At 44.8% G+C, this 17,922-nt stretch overlaps 2 protein-coding genes across 4 annotated transcripts; one reads left to right on the plus strand and one right to left on the minus strand.

Annotated features, from left to right (window-relative positions):
• Window positions 1-21: 21 nt before the first annotated feature.
• CSNK2B (casein kinase 2 beta) lies at window positions 22-6,811 on the minus strand. Of its 2 annotated transcripts, none has more exons than XM_081934182.1 (7): window positions 6,673-6,811; window positions 6,094-6,176; window positions 5,753-5,855; window positions 2,835-2,950; window positions 2,306-2,381; window positions 1,790-1,979; window positions 22-531 (listed from the first exon to the last, which is right to left on the minus strand). In XM_081934182.1, the coding sequence occupies exons 2-7, from the start codon at window positions 6,163-6,165 to the stop codon at window positions 441-443; spliced, it is 648 nt and encodes a 215-aa protein (XP_081790308.1). In that variant the 5' UTR covers window positions 6,166-6,176; window positions 6,673-6,811; the 3' UTR covers window positions 22-440. The 2 variants fall into 2 exon arrangements, with proteins under 2 accessions (XP_081790308.1, XP_081790309.1); XM_081934183.1 differs by lacking the exon at window positions 6,673-6,811 and adding an exon at window positions 6,425-6,453.
• GPANK1 (G-patch domain and ankyrin repeats 1) lies at window positions 6,810-15,632 on the plus strand. 2 transcript variants are annotated; one of them, XM_081934181.1, is made up of 3 exons: window positions 6,810-6,949; window positions 12,606-13,229; window positions 15,093-15,632. In XM_081934181.1, the coding sequence occupies exons 2-3, from the start codon at window positions 12,643-12,645 to the stop codon at window positions 15,547-15,549; spliced, it is 1,044 nt and encodes a 347-aa protein (XP_081790307.1). In that variant the 5' UTR covers window positions 6,810-6,949; window positions 12,606-12,642; the 3' UTR covers window positions 15,550-15,632. The 2 variants fall into 2 exon arrangements, with proteins under 2 accessions (XP_081790307.1, XP_081790306.1); XM_081934180.1 differs by lacking the exon at window positions 6,810-6,949 and adding an exon at window positions 6,956-7,138.
• The last annotated feature ends 2,290 nt before the right edge of the window (window positions 15,633-17,922 follow it).

Consider the following 17,922-nt stretch of genomic DNA (forward strand, 5'->3'; position numbering starts at 1 on the left):
TCAGGGATTCTACCAAAATAATTCAGTGCTTTCAGGTTTATTTTTCTGGTATAATCGTATGGGTTTTTTTTCCTTTTTAATTCTTCACTTTATTCTATAGCATTCCTTGCCAAAATGTAGTCCTTTCTCTTGGACAAAAAAGGACCTTAATTCTCACCTTTTACAATTTTTTTATTTTTAAAAAAGAAAAAAAAAGCCCCCACAAAATTATAACATTCAAGTTGGCTACCGAATGTATCTGTCACAGTCTGTGTTTCTGGGAATTAACAGAAATTGTTTTATTATTCATTTTAACCACGCACCAGAAATGAGACTAAAAATCAGGCCGAAAGTGACAAACAGTCCATAGGGGACTTCACCAAAAATCAAAGTATGAGCAGCCTTGAATGGAGTTAAAGGAAGTTTTCAGGGAAGGATCCTGGGCACCTGGATACAGAAGATCAACGGATAGTTTTGACTGGGCTCTTGAAATTGCTGGCGGCCTGAAGCTGCAGCTGATAAGCCATAGGATGGATCTTGAATCCATAAAGTCTGAAAGAAATAAAGGAGTTAAAATAAAGTGGGGTGGGGAAGGAAGGAAGGAAGGAAGATGTAAAAGTCTGGCCCAAATAACCAACATATATTTTCAGTTAAATTATAGACTTTGTCAGATTTCAGTATGAATACTTGGTTCAAATAAGGAATCATAGATTTTTTTTAATGGGAAATTTGATACAAGTGGGAATTGGCCCAATGTTATACCTACAAGCCTCAGGAAAGTAACTTTGGCTTAAGTTTACTTAACTTCCCAAGAATACAAAAAGCACAGTAAAATCAGTGTTTCCACAGTGTGGTTTAGAAGAAAATATTTTCTCTGAATAAAGTCGTATTATACATCTCAGCTCAGATGTACCGATTTTCCTGGTTTATTTTGAGGAAAAAATATATACTTTAAAATCTTGCCCCATAATGATAAGATTCTTCTCTTTTTCTGGCAGCATAGTATCTCAAACTGGATTTGGAATAGGAAGATAATTATTATGTTATCATGCCTCGTTTATTCAGAGGATCAGATGTTTATAAACAATTAAAATTTGATCTAACAAAAGCATACTCTTCTGTATATTACGTAATATATTTCCATTGTTATTTACAGAATAGTTGTTTTAAATTGTCATATGAACTACCAATATCTGCCTTTGTTTTATATGTACTGCTTCTTTCCATTTCCTTCCTCTCTTTTAACTAGATCACATTGTCAACTACATCTCTTACACTATGTTTGTCTATTCTCTTAGCTTCTGGCCTACCTGTCGCCTTTATAGGAAAGTGTCCTATTAACACTTTACTTCTATTCTATTATTTCATCACATTTAACAATGATTTGAACTGTACCACTTCTTGAGCAAAATATTGGGAAGCAGCACAGCCAGCACTTATAACAGTATTGCTTAACATTGCTATGTTTCAACATTCACTGAGTCTCTGAAAACAACCATAACAATAACATCCCAGGCTCTGGCTAGTGTTGAAATGAGAATTTATGAGCTCCGAGATCAGTTGCAAGTAAGCACTGACAACACAAAAACCAGACCTGTGTTCAACTCTTCTTTTTCAGCAGCATAGAGGTGTCCACTTTGTCTGATAAGTCTCTAGTGTGACTCCTTTCGTTCGTTTTCTTTCTGTCTCTCCCCCTCTTTCTTTTTCTTTCCTTCCTTTTTTCTTTCTTGGGGGAGGGGGGCAGCAATAACATTAGAGACGTAGCAGAATATATTCAGTATATTCTGCTACCCATTTGATGAGGCCTTACCTGGGCACAAACTGATTGGCTGGTCGCTTCGGCCGATATTCAGGATGCACCATGAATAACATGTGAGGAAAACCAGTTCCAAAATAGGCACCATCTGTGTGATGATGGCGGGAAGACTTGGGAGTATAGACATCCATACATTTGGGGCAGTACAGCTTGACCATAGCTTCCCCTGGGATATCAGATAAACCTAGCAGTGAAGACAAAGCACAGTAAGTTCGAATTTTGAAATTAAATTAGTTTAAAGAAGTTACTTGATTGGCTTCTGGAACAGACTTACCACAACCTGACATCCATCCACACTCCCCAGATCTTACAGTTTGCAGGTTTCCAAAATGGACGGTTCAAGAATTTAGTTCTAAAAGAGCCTGAACTGAAAGCATTCTATGATTGCATCTGCCCACTATTTCACCCTGATTCTGTAGCCCAGGTTTTTTTTCCCCTTCATCTCCTCCTATAAAATAGACCCCCTTACATTAGCTCCGATTCACTTCTTCCATAACATAACATACTCACCAATGGGCAGCATAGGCTGATTCTCACAATAAACTCGTGGGCAGTATCCAAAGTCTCCCTGCTGGTATTTCTCAAGCTAGAAATAGAGGAGGAGAAAAAGTATAGAAAATACAATCATTCCATAAATTGAAAAGGAACTGATTTGCTGGCTCAGGGCAGAGAAATCTTTAAGGCAAATCTTTAAGGAAGCTGCACTTGGCAATTAACTCAATCATCTAGATCAGGGGTCCCCAACCCCCAGAGGTAGCAGATGAACCTGTGTGTATGTTCAAATCTCCATTAGTGCGAGCGGTGGGCGCGTGTGCCAGTCGCTTGTGCAAATGAAGCTGCATAAATGCGCATTCACCCACCACTCAGGCAGAACCATCTCCTCTCTACAAAGCCGGAAACTGCTGATCAAGATGAGTCTGCAGTATACATTAAAATTTTACTCTTTTAAGTTTTATAACCTCTGATTGGGAATCTCTGTCTAAGAACATAAAGAAAGATTTTATAGAGTACCCGCTTGCCAAATAGCATGGATAATTACCATCTGGGCAATACCACGGTTTGTGAGGATATAGCGGGCATGAATAAGTCCATAGAGCATTTCAGCTGCCTGTTCGATCAAGTCACTCTGGTTAGGATTATCCTCCAGTTCTTCATCTGCAAGAGAAAGGGAAGGAAGTGCTCTGCTGCAATGCACTGTGACATTGACAAAGAGGGAAAAAGTTGTACTTTCCTATTGAAGCATTATCATAAACTGATTCTACATTGTTAGCTCACTTCTACTGTTATGCATTTACTTAGTATTTTCTTAACCTTTGTTGTCTTCCACTCTATTCCTGCCACACTAAATTGTAATTGTAACTCACACTGTAATACAATTGGCAAAATATTTTGATTGGTTTACTTTAACAAATTACGGTCAGATAAATCACTGTTTTATCTATTTCTCAAACATGGTACATTCCTATGTCATTTCTCAGATGTTTCTAATCAACAAACTTTTAAGTATGTATTTTTCCTACTCCTTTTACATTCTTGCTGTTATTCTTAGCATTTATTGCTGGACCTAGTTATTTGTGGGATCGCATCCTACCCCATACATCCCTGCGACCAATTCGCTCCCACAGAGAGGGACTCCTCCGGGTACCATCCGCTAAGCAATGCGGGTGGGCAGTGCCCAGGAGTAGGGCCTTCTCTGTGATGGGCCCAACCCTCTGGAATGACCCCCCCCCCCGATATTAGAATTACTGCTGATCTCCGCTCCTTCCGTAAGAAACTCAAGACCCACCTGTTCCAATTAGCGGGCGTGGCCCAATCACAATCATAAGTATAACCTAATCCTGACCTTCCTGGCTGGCATTTTAAATTTTTAAATTCTAGGGTATTTTAATTGGTTTTAATTATCAGTTAGTTCATGACTATTGTACAGACTGTGTGTTTAATTTGTTTTGTCTCGGGTTTTGTATTTTTGTTGTCTATTGTATATTTTATTTTTGTCTGTACACCGCCCCGAGTCCCTTCCGGGAGAGGGGGCGGTTTATAAATTTAATAAACTAACTACTAAACTACTATTTTTATACACATTAAGATTAGCGAGAGTGTGAGCTGTTGCACTAGTTAAAGGCACCAGGTAGAAACTGAGTTCGATGGTTTGATGACTTAGAGTCAGGCCCTTTCTCTTAGCCCTAGAAAGAAGGCAATGGCAAACCAATACCAGAAACATTGCCAAGAAAACTGCAAGAAATTGTCCATATAGTTGCCAGGAATCAAGACTTACTTGAAGGCACAAAACAAAACAGAAAGGAAAACAAGTGACAATATTTTATACGTTGAGTGCCTTGCAGAATTTTAATAGAAAACTGGAAAATAATTTAAAAATCCTGCTTTTGTGGACTGAATCAGGCTTCGTTTTAGATTACCGGGCCCTCAGAGAATTAATATTTATTAAGACAGCTGAACAATGGTGGTTAGTAATAACATATTGTATAACCTGTGGCTTCTATTCTTATGACATGAAACAGAAAAAAGAACGCAAAGTGTGGTTCCTGGAATTCTTTCCAAAGCCTTTGCCAGCTGTTGCCATAGTTTTCTGTTTTCTCCGCATAGTGCATCTGTACATGTCCGCTGTGACATGGGGCCCAGGCTACAAAAGCTCTGCTGTCAGTCATATGACTGGGAGGAAGAAAAGATGGGAAGCCTAGAAGGAAGCAGTCAACAGCATTCCATGCTGCTGACCAACTGCATCTTCCAAAATTGGAGGAATATTTTCCTCTAAAACCTTAAATTGAATCCAACTCATTTTCAAGTTTAATCTCCTTTTATTGGCTTTTTGCCCCGGACCCTTATACATCAAATTTGGACCCATTCTGTTTTGTTTTCAGAGAGTGATTCTGGTGACAGATAGTGAAACAAGATTGAATTCCAAATGTTGTACAGGTAATACTCAACCTACAACTATTCATTTAGTGATGTTCAAAATTATAACGGCACTGGAAAAAGTGACTTATGACCAGGTCTCACACACAGACCATTGTAGCATTCCCATGGTCATGCGATCAAAATTTGGGTGACTGGCAACTGGCATATATTTAGGACAGTTACAATGTTCTGGGGTCAGGTAATTACTATTTGTAACCTTCCCAGCCAGCTTCAAACTAGAAAAGTCAATGGGGGAAGCCAGATTTGCTTAATGACTGCATTGATTCACTTAACAACTTAAGCACAATGATTTGTTTAACATCTATGGCAAAAAGATTGTAAAACGGGCACAACTCATTTAAATGCCTCCCTTATCAATGGAACTTTTGGGCTCAATTGTGGTTGTAAATCAAGTACCACCTATTTTGAAAAATTGGAAAGAAAAAGGATGTCTGAAGACTATGAATCCCAATATTTTCTACCTTGGTTAGCAAAAGCTTCCCATATTGTCAACTTGTAACAATTCATCATATCATAAAGGATAAATGGCTCCGCATGCCACCTTTGGCACATGTGCCATAGGTTCGCCATCACGGGACTAGTAGATTTTGCTAAAGGATAGGATCTTTATGTCATAAACACAAATTATCCTGGCTACATAGGTATGAAGAGTTTCCAGTGGCATATCCAATGAGCCCTGATTAGGTTCACCAAAATGTCTTCTGAGTAATGGCTATTGCATCTTCTGAGTAATGGCTATTGCATGTATATGTCAAGTGCATGTTGCTAAGCATGTGCATCAACATCAAGGAGGGAGGCATAGCAGGGTCAAGAGGTTGCAACCCGCTAATCAAAAGTCCCTGTCATAACAAATATAAACTGACAACAAACAGCACCCCTTACTAGCACTGATGATGTCACTTTGTTAAAGGTAATGAACATTCTACCAGAAAACAAGCAAGCTCAGCAAGCACCAAGGGCCCCTCAGTCCCTGTAATGTCAAGTAATCCATGATACAAACAGATTTAGATCGTTTCCCACCTGGTTCCAAATCGAGGATCATATCCAAAGCCTGGCGATAGTGGGGAACTTGTTCATTGAGGCCGGTTAAATTAAACTTGTCTTGGATGTAGTCTTCATCCACCTGAAAATGAATAGAAACCAGGATCAATTGATCTTGACTTCTCAAGTGTCTGAACGTTACTTCCTCAAGGTACATTGAGACCCAACACACATCTGAAATTGGCTGCAGCTCCTATTTATTTAAAACCCTCTATCATCTCTCTCAATATGTTGTTCAAATCTTTTTTTTAAAAACTGGACAATGCTAATTTGCAGCATTGTCCACATACACATTTAGTGGACAATACTTCCCAACTCACCTCACAGAAGAACTCATTGCCACGCAAGCCACAAAACCAGGAAATCCAAGATACCTCCTCAGAGCTACTCATCTTCCCGTCCTCTAAGAGAAAGAGAGGAACAGAAGCATCCTCAGCGTTAACGGCGATCACTCACAAACACATTCTTTGGGGGGAAAACTCCCTACACAAAACAATCTAACAGGTATAGGATTTTTCAGCTCATGTTCCCCAACCCTTGCTTTACGCTGGCCGATAAACTACCGTCTTGCATCTGTGCATGGGAACCAATGCTACATAAGAATCCCATAAGTTGTTTCTTCTTGCAAATAGAAACCCACTTCCGACTTACCACTGGAAAAAAATGCTCTTTTTCAGAGTGGTAATATCCCCGTTACCGCACCATTTTGCAAGAAACATGCAATCGACTCTCTTCCTTCCTTTTTTCGGGGTTTTTTTTTTTTTAGAGCCCGGCACACATCTTCGCTGCCGCCCTCGCCTCCACCTCCGCTCTTCCCTCAATATTAACTGGAGAACTCCATTACCTGGCCATGCCTCCCCCACTATGTTTTTCCCTAAATCTACAGCCCAATAACTCACCCCAAAAGGCACGACTGCCTCAAGGAGAGGGACCCGGGGTGCAAGCAAGCTTTGGACCAGTAAGGCCTCTTCTCAGCTTCAACAGCGCACGCGCTACATTCGCCGATGAAACGGCATCACGGGATTGCAGTACTTCAGCATAAGGAGAGACTGGACAAACAGGAAACGGGGAACTACTAGTCCCAGAGTGCAACGGAGAAGGAAATGAACCCTGGTGGTAGTGGGGAGTTAGTCCTAACTTCCTTTCAATCGCAGCTGTTTTGCCCAGAACCCATTGGTAAGCGAAGGGCTCTTCCCGATAAACCTCTCGGTGATTGTAGGGGGGGGGGGGGGGAGTGAGTGAGTTTGCATGGTAACATGCTGTGCGCAACGAACTAAATGCAGCACAGATAATGCTGTGCTTTTAATGAGCACCCGGACTTGCAGAAAAACCACACGAACGTTTGATCCAAACTCGCTTGGGGAGGTGAGTGTGTCATGACCTTTTTGGGAATCGTAATCGGATTAACACGGGGAAGGAAGGAAGGGGTGGTTTAGATCATAAACTGGGTTATCACTCGTGAGCAAGGAAGCGATTCGGATTGGACATCGGTTCGAAAGTATAATTTATTCTATTGTACTTTTTCAACCTTTTTACAAATAGGAGGGTGGGAGAAGTATAGGGGCTTTACTACCGTTTCCCTTCTGTGCCAGCTATTCTCTCCCCAGTCCATTTTCGCACTGATGCACACGGATGTGAACTGAATGAAGAGCTAGCGATGTATCATTTCAGTGTCTTCATTCTCATTGCTGGCAGTTGTCCTTGTTTTGCGTTCCTTTCCCTAATTCTTGATCTTTGCCAGTCTCTCTTTTCACATTCCTCCTCAACCTCCTTGATTTCATTCCGCGGTTCCTCTAGCTCCCTGTCATCGAGATTCAGGACCTCAGCGTGATTCCTGATGTTCTTCTTGGAAATGATCACGGAAACTGGTTGGCTTTCTTCTGCTGCTGCTTTAGCTTACCTTGGTACTTGGCATATGAGCAATTTATGGCTTGTTTCACGGTCATCCCTTAGCCGTCTTTGTTGTTATAACTGAATCCTGACATTGTCTTGTTTTACAACCTTTCCTGACACCCTTAAGGGAATCGCTGCAGTTGCTAAGCTAGTCACACGGTTGTTCGGTGAATCTGGCTTCCCCATTGACTTTGCTTGTCAGAAAGTCCCAAAAGGGGATCACATGACATGACCCAGGGACACTGCAGCTGTCATAGATACAACCCAGTTGCCAAGAGTCTGAATTTTGATCATGTGACCATGGGGATCATGTAATGGTCACAAGTGTGAAAAACTGTAATTAAGTCACTTTTGCCAGTGTTGTTGTAACTTCGGGTCACTAAAAGAACGGTGGTAGGTCGAGGCCTGCCTGTACTCCATGTGGTGATGTCCAGATATTGGTTGTTGGTCAGTTTAGTTGTCAGTAAATTGCCTCCAGGATCTTCTTATATCTCTTCTCTTGAATGTAAGTGCCTGGCAGCTTTAACTGGTCAGCAGGGATAATACAATACAATACAATAGCAGAGTTGGAAGGGACCTTGGAGGTCTTCTAGTCCAACCCCCTGCCTAGGCAGGAAACCCTATACCGTTTCAGACAAATAGGATCACCTTGACATTTCTGGTAATCCTGCTGGGATCTTATATTCTGGCTTAGGCTCTTTAGGCATCCTTCGCTCAGCTCTCCCAGCCTCACCTCACTATGATACAGTATAGCAGGATTTGTGGGGTGATGGGTGCCCACTGGTAGCCAAATACAATTGGACACTGCTCCCACTAGCCCACCATATTACATATAGGACCAAAAAAGAAAGTACATGGTCATACTTCGGTGCTATATCGAGAGAAAGCAGTAAATAGCAGTGAATATGGGCTACAGGGAGTCCTTGACTTACAACCACAATTGAGTCCAACGTTTCTGTTGCTGAGTGAGACAGTTAAGTGAGATCTGCATCATTGTATGCCCTTTCCTGTCACAGTTGTTAAATGAATCACTGCAGTTGTTAAGTTAGTGGTGGTTGCTTAAGTGAATCGGGCTTCCCCATTGACTTTGTCAGAAGGTCACAAAAGGGGATCATACAACCCCGGGACACGGCAACAGTTGTAAGTGTGAGAAATGGTCCTAAGTCACATTTTTAGTGGCATTGTAACTTTGAACCGTTAATAAACAAACTGTTGTAAGTCGAGAACTACTTGTATTGCCTAATTCCAAAAATGTGGCAGGAAAAGTGCAATGAGATAGAGATGCAAGCCAGGGCATGCTGTTTTCAAAATAGTTAGCTTTTGAAAGATTAACACTATTTTAGCTGGCTCCCCTTGTGGCTGATTTCCATTTCTTTGCACATTCCTTTTTAACCATGATTCTATCATCAACATTGTATCTATCTGGACCAAAACAGAAGTGATCCATACAAAGAATGAACAGTCTTTTAATTACGGGAGCTTGAATTAAATCCAGAACTCCCTCTCTACAGTGCAAATTAAGCAAATCACAAACCTGAGCTTGCTTGGGTTTTTTGTTTTTGTTTTGGCTGATATTTCATTACCCAAACTGGGAAACATCATCAGTGCTAGTAAGGAGTGCAGTTTGCTATGAGGTTTATATTCTACAATATAATATAAACTGACAGCAAACTGCTCTCCTTATTAACACTGATGATGTTACCTAGTTTGGGTAATGAAATGTCTGCAAGAAAACAAACTCAGCACCAAGGACCCCTCATTTCAACCCTGAGCTACAAATATTCTCCTTTATTGAATTCACAAACCGTTATTACAAAAGAATATAGTAGCTAGGAGGGATAGCAAAAATCAGAGTTAACCCAGTTTTAATTCAAAGACTACATAAGAAGGAAGTCCAAAAGGTGCTTTTTTTTCGAGAGGCAACTGGAAAACCAGAAAGGTTTTTCTTTGAAGATGTTTCGCTTCTCATTCAAGAAGCTTCTTCAGCTTTCCCACCATCCAGTCAGAGCTGAAGAAGCTTCTTGGATGAGAAGCGAAACATCTTCAAAGAAAAACTAGAAAGTCCAGTTGCCTTTTGAAAAAGCACCTTTGGGACAAGCACGATCTGAGAAACCTCCATAGACATATAAAGAAGGAAGCAAACCCAACTTCCCTGAATTCAATGCTGACCTCCCTTCCCCAATAAGTTACCATCCCGGATGCTGGTGCTGCTTCGCCGGCTCATCCTGTCTGCAGTAGTACTTCTCAAAATGGCTGTCATGTTTTCTGTATTAATTAGCCATGCCTGTTTAATGGAAAAATGAGGAAAACATCCATCATCCAACATGTTCAGTAAAGTATAATCATCACATATAAGTAATGTTTGGATTACTTGGGGTATTTTTTGTTTAACCAACTGCCCTCTGAGATGGATTCTAGATACGCAAGGTACCTATAGCGTATTATTAGATTGCTTACATTGAAAGTTGTTTGGATTCCTCATCCTGAAAAATCAGGAAATTAAAAATTGTAACACACTGTTCTGGATTTTAGCTTTTGACAGGACTTTTTTTAAAAAAAAAGATTCAAAATGTTAGTAACCAATTGTGGCTTGTGGTTACAGTGGTCATATGCATTATTATTATTATTATTATTATTATTATTATTATTATTATTATTATTATTATTATTATTATTATTATTATTATTATTATATAGAACAGTGCTTTATTTCAGAAAGATGTCACTTTATTTATATTTTGGGCTTTTGCTCTTGAGTTTTCCTTTGTAAACCAAAGCTATAAACATAATTTTTTTAAATCCACATGAATCTTTATCAGATTTATCCCCTTTTTCTGGTTTTTCCTTTTTTTTCCTTCCATAGAATCTGTTAACTGAGGAAATGCAGCTGGTAAACAAGCTTTAAAACTTTTGGAAATCTTATTTTCTTACAAGTGAAAGGTGGCACAGTGTCGACTTTTTAGAGCAATTGCTCTCTTAAAATATCCATTTAAAAAGGCTATGCTTGAAAAATGACATAGTATTGGAGAATTGGGCCTAACGGTGCGAATTAGGAAAAACCTTCAAAGAGGTCTGGCAGGAAAAGGCGGGAAAAAGCAGGACCCTTTGCGGGCCAAAGTGAGCATGCGCATGGAGAGCACGCGTGACGACTGCGCATGCCTCACGTCAACGGCGCCCAAGGATCCCTTACCTCCGCTATTTCAAACCCTTTCCTCAGTAATGTGGAAGGCTCCCTTTTTTACATCCGTACACTTTGTAGTACTCTGTGCTTTTAATTCACCCACCCCGTTTCAAAAAAGTGCTGGAGGATAAGTCGAGCTTGCGTGTAAAGTTAGAGCATCCGCCGCGCCTACGTAGCGTTTTCGCGCGTTGCTAGGCAACCGAACGGGCACTTCCGTTTGGGGGAAAACAATCCTCTCCAGGAGTCGCGTGTTGCTCTGATGTCTTAAGAGGAACCTTAGAGATACACAGTTAAAGTGACACGCGACGGTAAACTTCAGGGTTAAAGAGACAGGTTTTTTTTCCCCTCCAATAAACTTTGTTAGATTCACCTGCGGAATCTGTTTCCACTTTTCGTAACTATGGCTAACACTTAGTTCCTGCTGTGCAAGAAAACCAATTTCGTTGTATTTAAGTACAATGACAATAAAGATTATACCATACTATACTAAAAGGGCTGATATTTTATGGTGTAGAAAATATTATCCATCGTTCTTTTACTATTGAAGGGGGTTTGCATTTTTTCCCTCTAGGCCTGGGTTTCTTGTTCACAACTTTTAAGATATGTCTGAGGAATTCTGAGAGTTGGTCCCCGTGTGTTAAAGTTAATAAGGTTGAGAAACATTGCTCTAGGGCGGGGAGGTCAAATCTTGGCAATTTTAAGACCTATGGACTTCAATTCCCAGAATTCCCCAATCAGCCATGCTGGCTGGGGAATTCTGGGAATTAAACTACACAAATCTTAAAAATTGCCAAGATCTGGCCTCCATACCTTAGGGTATCTTTCAACAAAATGGTGCAGTTCGGACAGATTATGATGATGATTAGTATTATTGACTCCATCTTGATATTATTAATGTTAATAATATTGACACACTTTAAAAGTGGGAAAAAATGTCAATAAAAACAAAAACAATGTTAGGGATGGCAAAATAACAGACTAGGTTATTTTGTTTTCTGAGTTTCTTTACTTCCGTCCTGTAGAGTAGTGTGTGGACCCTTTTCTGGATAGCATCTATTTCTTGCATAATTGTTGAAATTGATCAGTATAGACTAGTGGTGTCAAACTCAAGGCCGGGGGCCGGGAGTTGCTTAGATCTGGTACGCGGGGCCGCCCTGGAAATAGTAAAGGACTGGCCCATGGTGCCTCTGCCAGCGAAAACAGAGCTCGTGAGGGCTGCGCACAGCTGTCCCGAGCTCAGTTTTCGCTGAGAGAGGATTGCAGGAGGCCATCGCAGCTGAAAACGGAGTTCTGGAGCCTGTTTTCGCTGGTAGAGCCCTTGGGCCACCACAGGCATCTCTGACACAAGTGATGTCATGCTGGTCACGCCCATCTTGGCCACACCCACCACAGTCATCCCCCCCCCCTCTCCCCGGACCCTGATTTGGCCCTTAATGAAATCAAGTTTGACACGCCTGGTATAGCTATGCCTATGAGGTACCCTGTAGAAATGTTCGGTTTGAATTCTCACTAAATCCAGCTAACCACAATAGCTAGATTTATTACTTTTAATGAGAGGAAGAAAACACCAATCTTCAGGAGGTTTGTGGGCTTGATGCAGCATTGTGCACTGCTACAAAACGTAAAGACAGTACAAGTTTTTCTGTGATAAATAATTGTCCTCTAGTGTGTGGACCCTTGGTGTCCACACACTAGAGGACCCATAATTGCTGTTTTTTTTCTGTAAGTATCTTGTTTTTCTCTTCCAACCGTTTGTAGGGTTGCAGCTTTGCAGCCAGAACCATTCTGCTTCAACATGAACCACGGTGAACAATTGATCGCCTTCACTCGTGCCCGGGAAGAATCGGATCTTTGGCGAGATGGACACATTCAGAAAAAAAAGAGAGGTTCTTGCACCACCAACCAGGAAGGAGAGACTTCATCTGGTGAAGCAGTGCGTAACTTTTACGAGAGCCTGGCACTTACAAGTAGCTCTAAAAGAGTGTTACAGAGGAAACCAAGGGTAGCTCGCGTCCTCCGTCGTCCAGCGCGGGTGTCTCCTTGCACCCCGAGCTGCCCAGAACAAACCGATACCCGCAAAGGGAATCAGCTCTTAAAAGCCGCTCAAGATGGCAACCTGAGGTCTCTCCAAAAGCTTGTGGAGAAGGAAGGGTGTGATGTGAATTATAAAGATGGATTTGATTGGACAGCCATCATGTGCGCAGCCTATGCTGGACGAGAGGAAGCGGTACGTTATCTTTTGAGACATGAGGCTGCTTGGGAGGGAGTTTGTGAGTCACAAGGCCGGGATGCTATGGATCTGGCTGAAGAAGCTGGACACGAAGAGGTGATCACCATCCTTCGGGAGAGCAAAAGGCCTCAAGTGAAGAATGAATCCCCCAGGTGAGTTCTCCTGTTTCCATGTTCTTCCAATTTTCCTGAAGGAGGAAATGCCCTTGAGTGCATTTGCTTCTGAAGGTTGCTATGCAACATTTTGACCGCTGAGGTAGGCCAAATGCTAATCAAAAATTGACAAAAGTTTACCTCAGGGTTATCAAACTCAAGGCCTGGGAGCCGAATCCAGCTAACAGGGTACTTAGATCTGGCCCACGGGGCTGCCTTGGAAACAGTGAAGGACTGGCCGGCAGGGCCTCTGCCAGCGAAAATGGAGCGCGGGAGGGCTCTGTGCGGCCCTTCCGCGCTCCATTTTCGCTGGCAGACGGTTGCAGGAGCCTTTGCAGACAAAATGGAGTGCAGGAGCCTGTTTTCACTGGAAGAGCGCTAAAGCTTCCACAGGTGCCCCTGACATGAGTGACATCGAGCTGGCCATGCCCACCCCAGCCGCCCAAAATCAAACACAACCCTGATGCGGCCCTCAATGAAATCAAGTTTTACATCCGTGGTTTACCCTAATGTTGATTTATAGTTATTGCACTAATGGGTGCAGGTATGGCAAAGCAAAGATCATTAAATCCATTTTATGCCATGAACAGTTTTTCTTCTCGTCAGGCCTTAATATGCTGTGATAGCAATAGCACTTAGATATAGGCATGTCCTGCTTCATAATGCTTGTTGATTTAATGTTTCTTGCTTTTTTACTTTTTTATTTCGATTTTGTATGCTGCGCAGAGTCCTCTGGAGCTCGGTGGCCAATAAGTTTAAATAAATGCTATTTTAAACTAATTCAGGCTACTAGGCCATGAAGACCCATCACGGAACATTCCAAATTATAAGTAGTTCTTCCAGGGCGCCAGCTGCATCTTCCAAATCACTGAAGATTAATTCCATTTTTTAAAATAATTTTTTATTTTTGGATAAACACAGACAAAACACAACAAACACCATGAAAATATCTTCCATTGCAAATTATAAAGAGTGTGTCAATTGGTTACAAAGAGCTTTCGTGCATCCCTTCCACAGTCATCACCTACAGTTCATATCAAGTTATATGTTTTAAATCAAATATATTTATATATATTGCTATCATCACACCTCAATCTTCTTATGACTATGATTGTTTTTAACGTCCCTTTATATAAAATATTCCAAAATTTAAAGCAAAACCACATGATGGCATTCCGTTATCTATTCTCAATATCATCCAGCAACGTTACATCTTTATGACATTTTCTAAATGGGCCCCAGGCCCCACCCGGGCCTCCACAGGCGCCCCCGACATGAGTGACGTCGAGCTGGCCATGCCCACCACAGCCACGCTCCCCTGTCCCTCCAAGGTCAACCCTAACCCTGGTGAGGCTCTCAATGAAATCGTTTGTTTGACTCCCTTGGTCTAATGCTATTCTTAGATAGAATTTCAGAAAAGAGAGGAACTTTTCTCTGTTGGTAACGTAGAAAAGCAGGAGTAAGGTTGTGATGGGAAGGCACCCACCGGGAAGGCACTCTGATGGGAAGCACCCACCCAGAACATTGTTCGGGGCTCCCTTTTATTGTTAAACTTCTCAGAATAGTAAAAGCTCATTGGACAGAAAATCCACTTGGCAACTATTGATTGGTTTACAGATGCATGCTTTCCTCATGGACACCTCATGGACACTTCATGATGAAGATATGTGACTCTCTACTAGTTAATATTCTGCTGCATGGAATGTGATGTCTACGCGTTAAACCAATTAACCCCACATTTCTCAAGAATAAAAAACTGCAGCCCTGCTCCGATCTCCCATGACCATCTTTTGGCTTGACTCAAGTTACAGTATGTGCAAACGTGGCTTGCCTTGTTTCAAATCCTTTCCCTTCTTTCTGCAGTTTACCAGCTGAGAGAAAATACTGCGAAGTGTGTCGGGCACACTATAGCGAGGACACCGTGGCTCTCCACGAGCGTTCCACCGCCCACCTTTTCAACCGACGTGACCCGCTGCCTTCCACCCGCTACTGCATCCCTGAGAGTAACGTGGGCTTCCAATTGATGGTCAAAGGTGGCTGGGATAGAGAGACAGGATTGGGGCCAAGCGGGGCTGGTCGCAAGTTCCCTATTAAGACTGTCCTCAAGAGGGATCAGAAGGGCCTCGGCTTCTGCAGTAACCTTAAGCCCAAGGTTACCCACTTCAGACCTCACGACCCTTGTGCTATAGAGGAACCTGTGAAGCGGCAATCCAGAAAGGAACGAGCAGCAACGGTGGGGAAACGGGAGGCCCGCCGCAGGGAGGCCAAGGCCGCAGCTTGGGAACGCGACCTCCGGACTTACATGAACTTTGACCTTTGAACCGTTTGGGGACAGTTGGTGATCCTGAGAAGGGCATATCCAGCTATGAGTTGTGCATCATAATAAAGCCTATCTTAATCATGGTTTACTGCAGTGATGGCTAAACTTTTTGTCGTCGCCTGCTTTAAGCGTGCATGTGTGCGCCTCCACCAATAATGCAATGCTCCCTGCAGCCTCCTGGGAGCAGAAATGGGCTGGGGGGGCTACAAACACACCCCGTGCCCCATTTTGATCCTAGCAGACCTCACTGCAGCCTCCAGGGAGCAAAAATGGGCCGGGGGGGGGGGGGGGGGCTACACACACACATCGTGCCCCATTTTGGGCCTAGCAGACCTCACTGCAGCCTCCAGGGAGCAAAAATGGGCCGGGGGGGGGGGGCTCCACACACACCCCGTGCCCCATTTTGGGCCTAGCAGACCTCACTGCAGCCTCCAGGGAGCAAAAATGGGCCGGGGGGGGGGGGGGGGCTACACATACACCCTGCGTCCCATTTTGGGCCTAGCAGACCTCCCTGCAGCCTCCAGGGAGCAAAAATGGGCCGGGGGAGGGGCTACACATACACCCTGCATCCCATTTTGGGCCTAGCAGACCTCCCTGCAGCCTCCAGGGAGAAAAAATGGGCCGGGGGGGGGGCTCCACACACACCCCGTGCCCCATTTTGGGCCTAGCAGACCTCACTGCAGCCTCCAGGGAGCAAAAATGGGCCGGGGGGGGGGGCTACACATACACCCTGCGTCCCATTTTGGGCCTAGCAGACCTCCCTGCAGCCTCCAGGGAGCAAAAATGGGCCGGGGGGGGGGGCTACACATACACCCTGCGTCCCATTTTGGGCCTAGCAGACCTCCCTGCAGCCTCCAGGGAGAAAAAATGGGCCGGGGGGGGGGCTCCACACACACCCCGTGCCCCATTTTGGGCCTAGCAGACCTCACTGCAGCCTCCAGGGAGCAAAAATGGGCCGGGGGGGGGGCTACACATACACCCTGCGTCCCATTTTGGGCCTAGCAGACCTCCCTGCAGCCTCCAGGGAGCAAAAATGGGCCCGGGGGGGGGGGGGGCTACACATACACCCTGCGTCCCATTTTGGGCCTAGCAGACCTCCCTGCAGCCTCCAGGGAGAAAAAATGGGCCGGGGGGGGGGGCTCCACACACACCCCGTGCCCCATTTTGGGCCTAGCAGACCTCACTGCAGCCTCCAGGGAGCAAAAATGGGCCGGAGGGGGGGGGGGGCTACACATACACCCTGCGTCCCATTTTGGGCCTAGCAGACCTCCCTGCAGCCTCCAGGGAGCAAAAATGGGCCGGGGGGGGGGGGGGCTACACATACACCCTGCGTCCCATTTTGGGCCTAGCAGACCTCCCTGCAGCCTCCAGGGAGAAAAAATGGGCCGGGGGGGGGGCTCCACACACACCCCGTGCCCCATTTTGGGCCTAGCAGACCTCACTGCAGCCTCCAGGGAGCAAAAATGGGCCGGGGGGGGGCTCCACACACACCCCGTGCCCCATTTTGGGCCTAGCAGACCTCACTGCAGCCTCCAGGGAGCAAAAATGGGCCGGGGGGGGGGGGGGGCTACACATACACCCTGCGTCCCATTTTGGGCCTAGCAGACCTCCCTGCAGCCTCCAGGGAGCAAAAATGGGCCGGGGGGGGGGGGGGGCTACACATACACCCTGCGTCCCATTTTGGGCCTAGCAGACCTCCCTGCAGCCTCCAGGGAGAAAAAATGGGCCGGGGGGGGGGCTCCACACACACCCCGTGCCCCATTTTGGGCCTAGCAGGCCTCCCTGCAGCCTCCTGGGAGCAGAAATGGGCCGAAGGAGTGGGGGGGCTCCACACACACCCTGCGTCCTATTTTGGGCCTAGCAGTCTTCTCTGCAGCCTCCTGGGAGCAAAAATGGGCCGGAGGGGGGGGGGGGGGGCTACACATACACCCTGCGTCCCATTTTGGGCCTAGCAGACCTCCCTGCAGCCTCCAGGGAGCAAAAATGGGCCGGGGGGGGGGGGGCTACACATACACCCTGCGTCCCATTTTGGGCCTAGCAGACCTCCCTGCAGCCTCCAGGGAGAAAAAATGGGCCGGGGGGGGGGGCTCCACACACACCCCGTGCCCCATTTTGGGCCTAGCAGACCTCACTGCAGCCTCCAGGGAGCAAAAATGGGCCGGGGGGGGGCTCCACACACACCCCGTGCCCCATTTTGGGCCTAGCAGACCTCACTGCAGCCTCCAGGGAGCAAAAATGGGCCGGGGGGGGGGGGCTACACATACACCCTGCGTCCCATTTTGGGCCTAGCAGACCTCCCTGCAGCCTCCAGGGAGCAAAAATGGGCCGGGGGGGGGGGGCTACACATACACCCTGCGTCCCATTTTGGGCCTA

The sequence above is a fragment of the Natrix helvetica genome (assembly GCF_964273705.1).
Source record: "Natrix helvetica genome assembly, chromosome: 1".
Taxonomy (NCBI): Eukaryota; Metazoa; Chordata; class Lepidosauria; order Squamata; family Natricidae; genus Natrix; species Natrix helvetica.

Coding starts and splice junctions, on each gene's coding strand:
- CSNK2B (XM_081934182.1), bottom strand. CDS start 6,165: ATGAGTAGCTCTGAGGAGGTATCTTGGATTTCCTGGTTTTGTGGCTTG. Junction 2,951..5,752: donor GATCCTCGATTTGGAACCAG/GTGGGAAACGAT, acceptor TTTCTCTTGCAG/ATGAAGAACTGGAGGATAAT. Junction 532..1,789: donor GCCAATCAGTTTGTGCCCAG/GTAAGGCCTCAT, acceptor TATTTCTTTCAG/ACTTTATGGATTCAAGATCC.
- GPANK1 (XM_081934181.1), top strand. CDS start 12,643: ATGAACCACGGTGAACAATTGATCGCCTTCACTCGTGCCCGGGAAGAA. Junction 13,230..15,092: donor GTGAAGAATGAATCCCCCAG/GTGAGTTCTCCT, acceptor TTCTTTCTGCAG/TTTACCAGCTGAGAGAAAAT.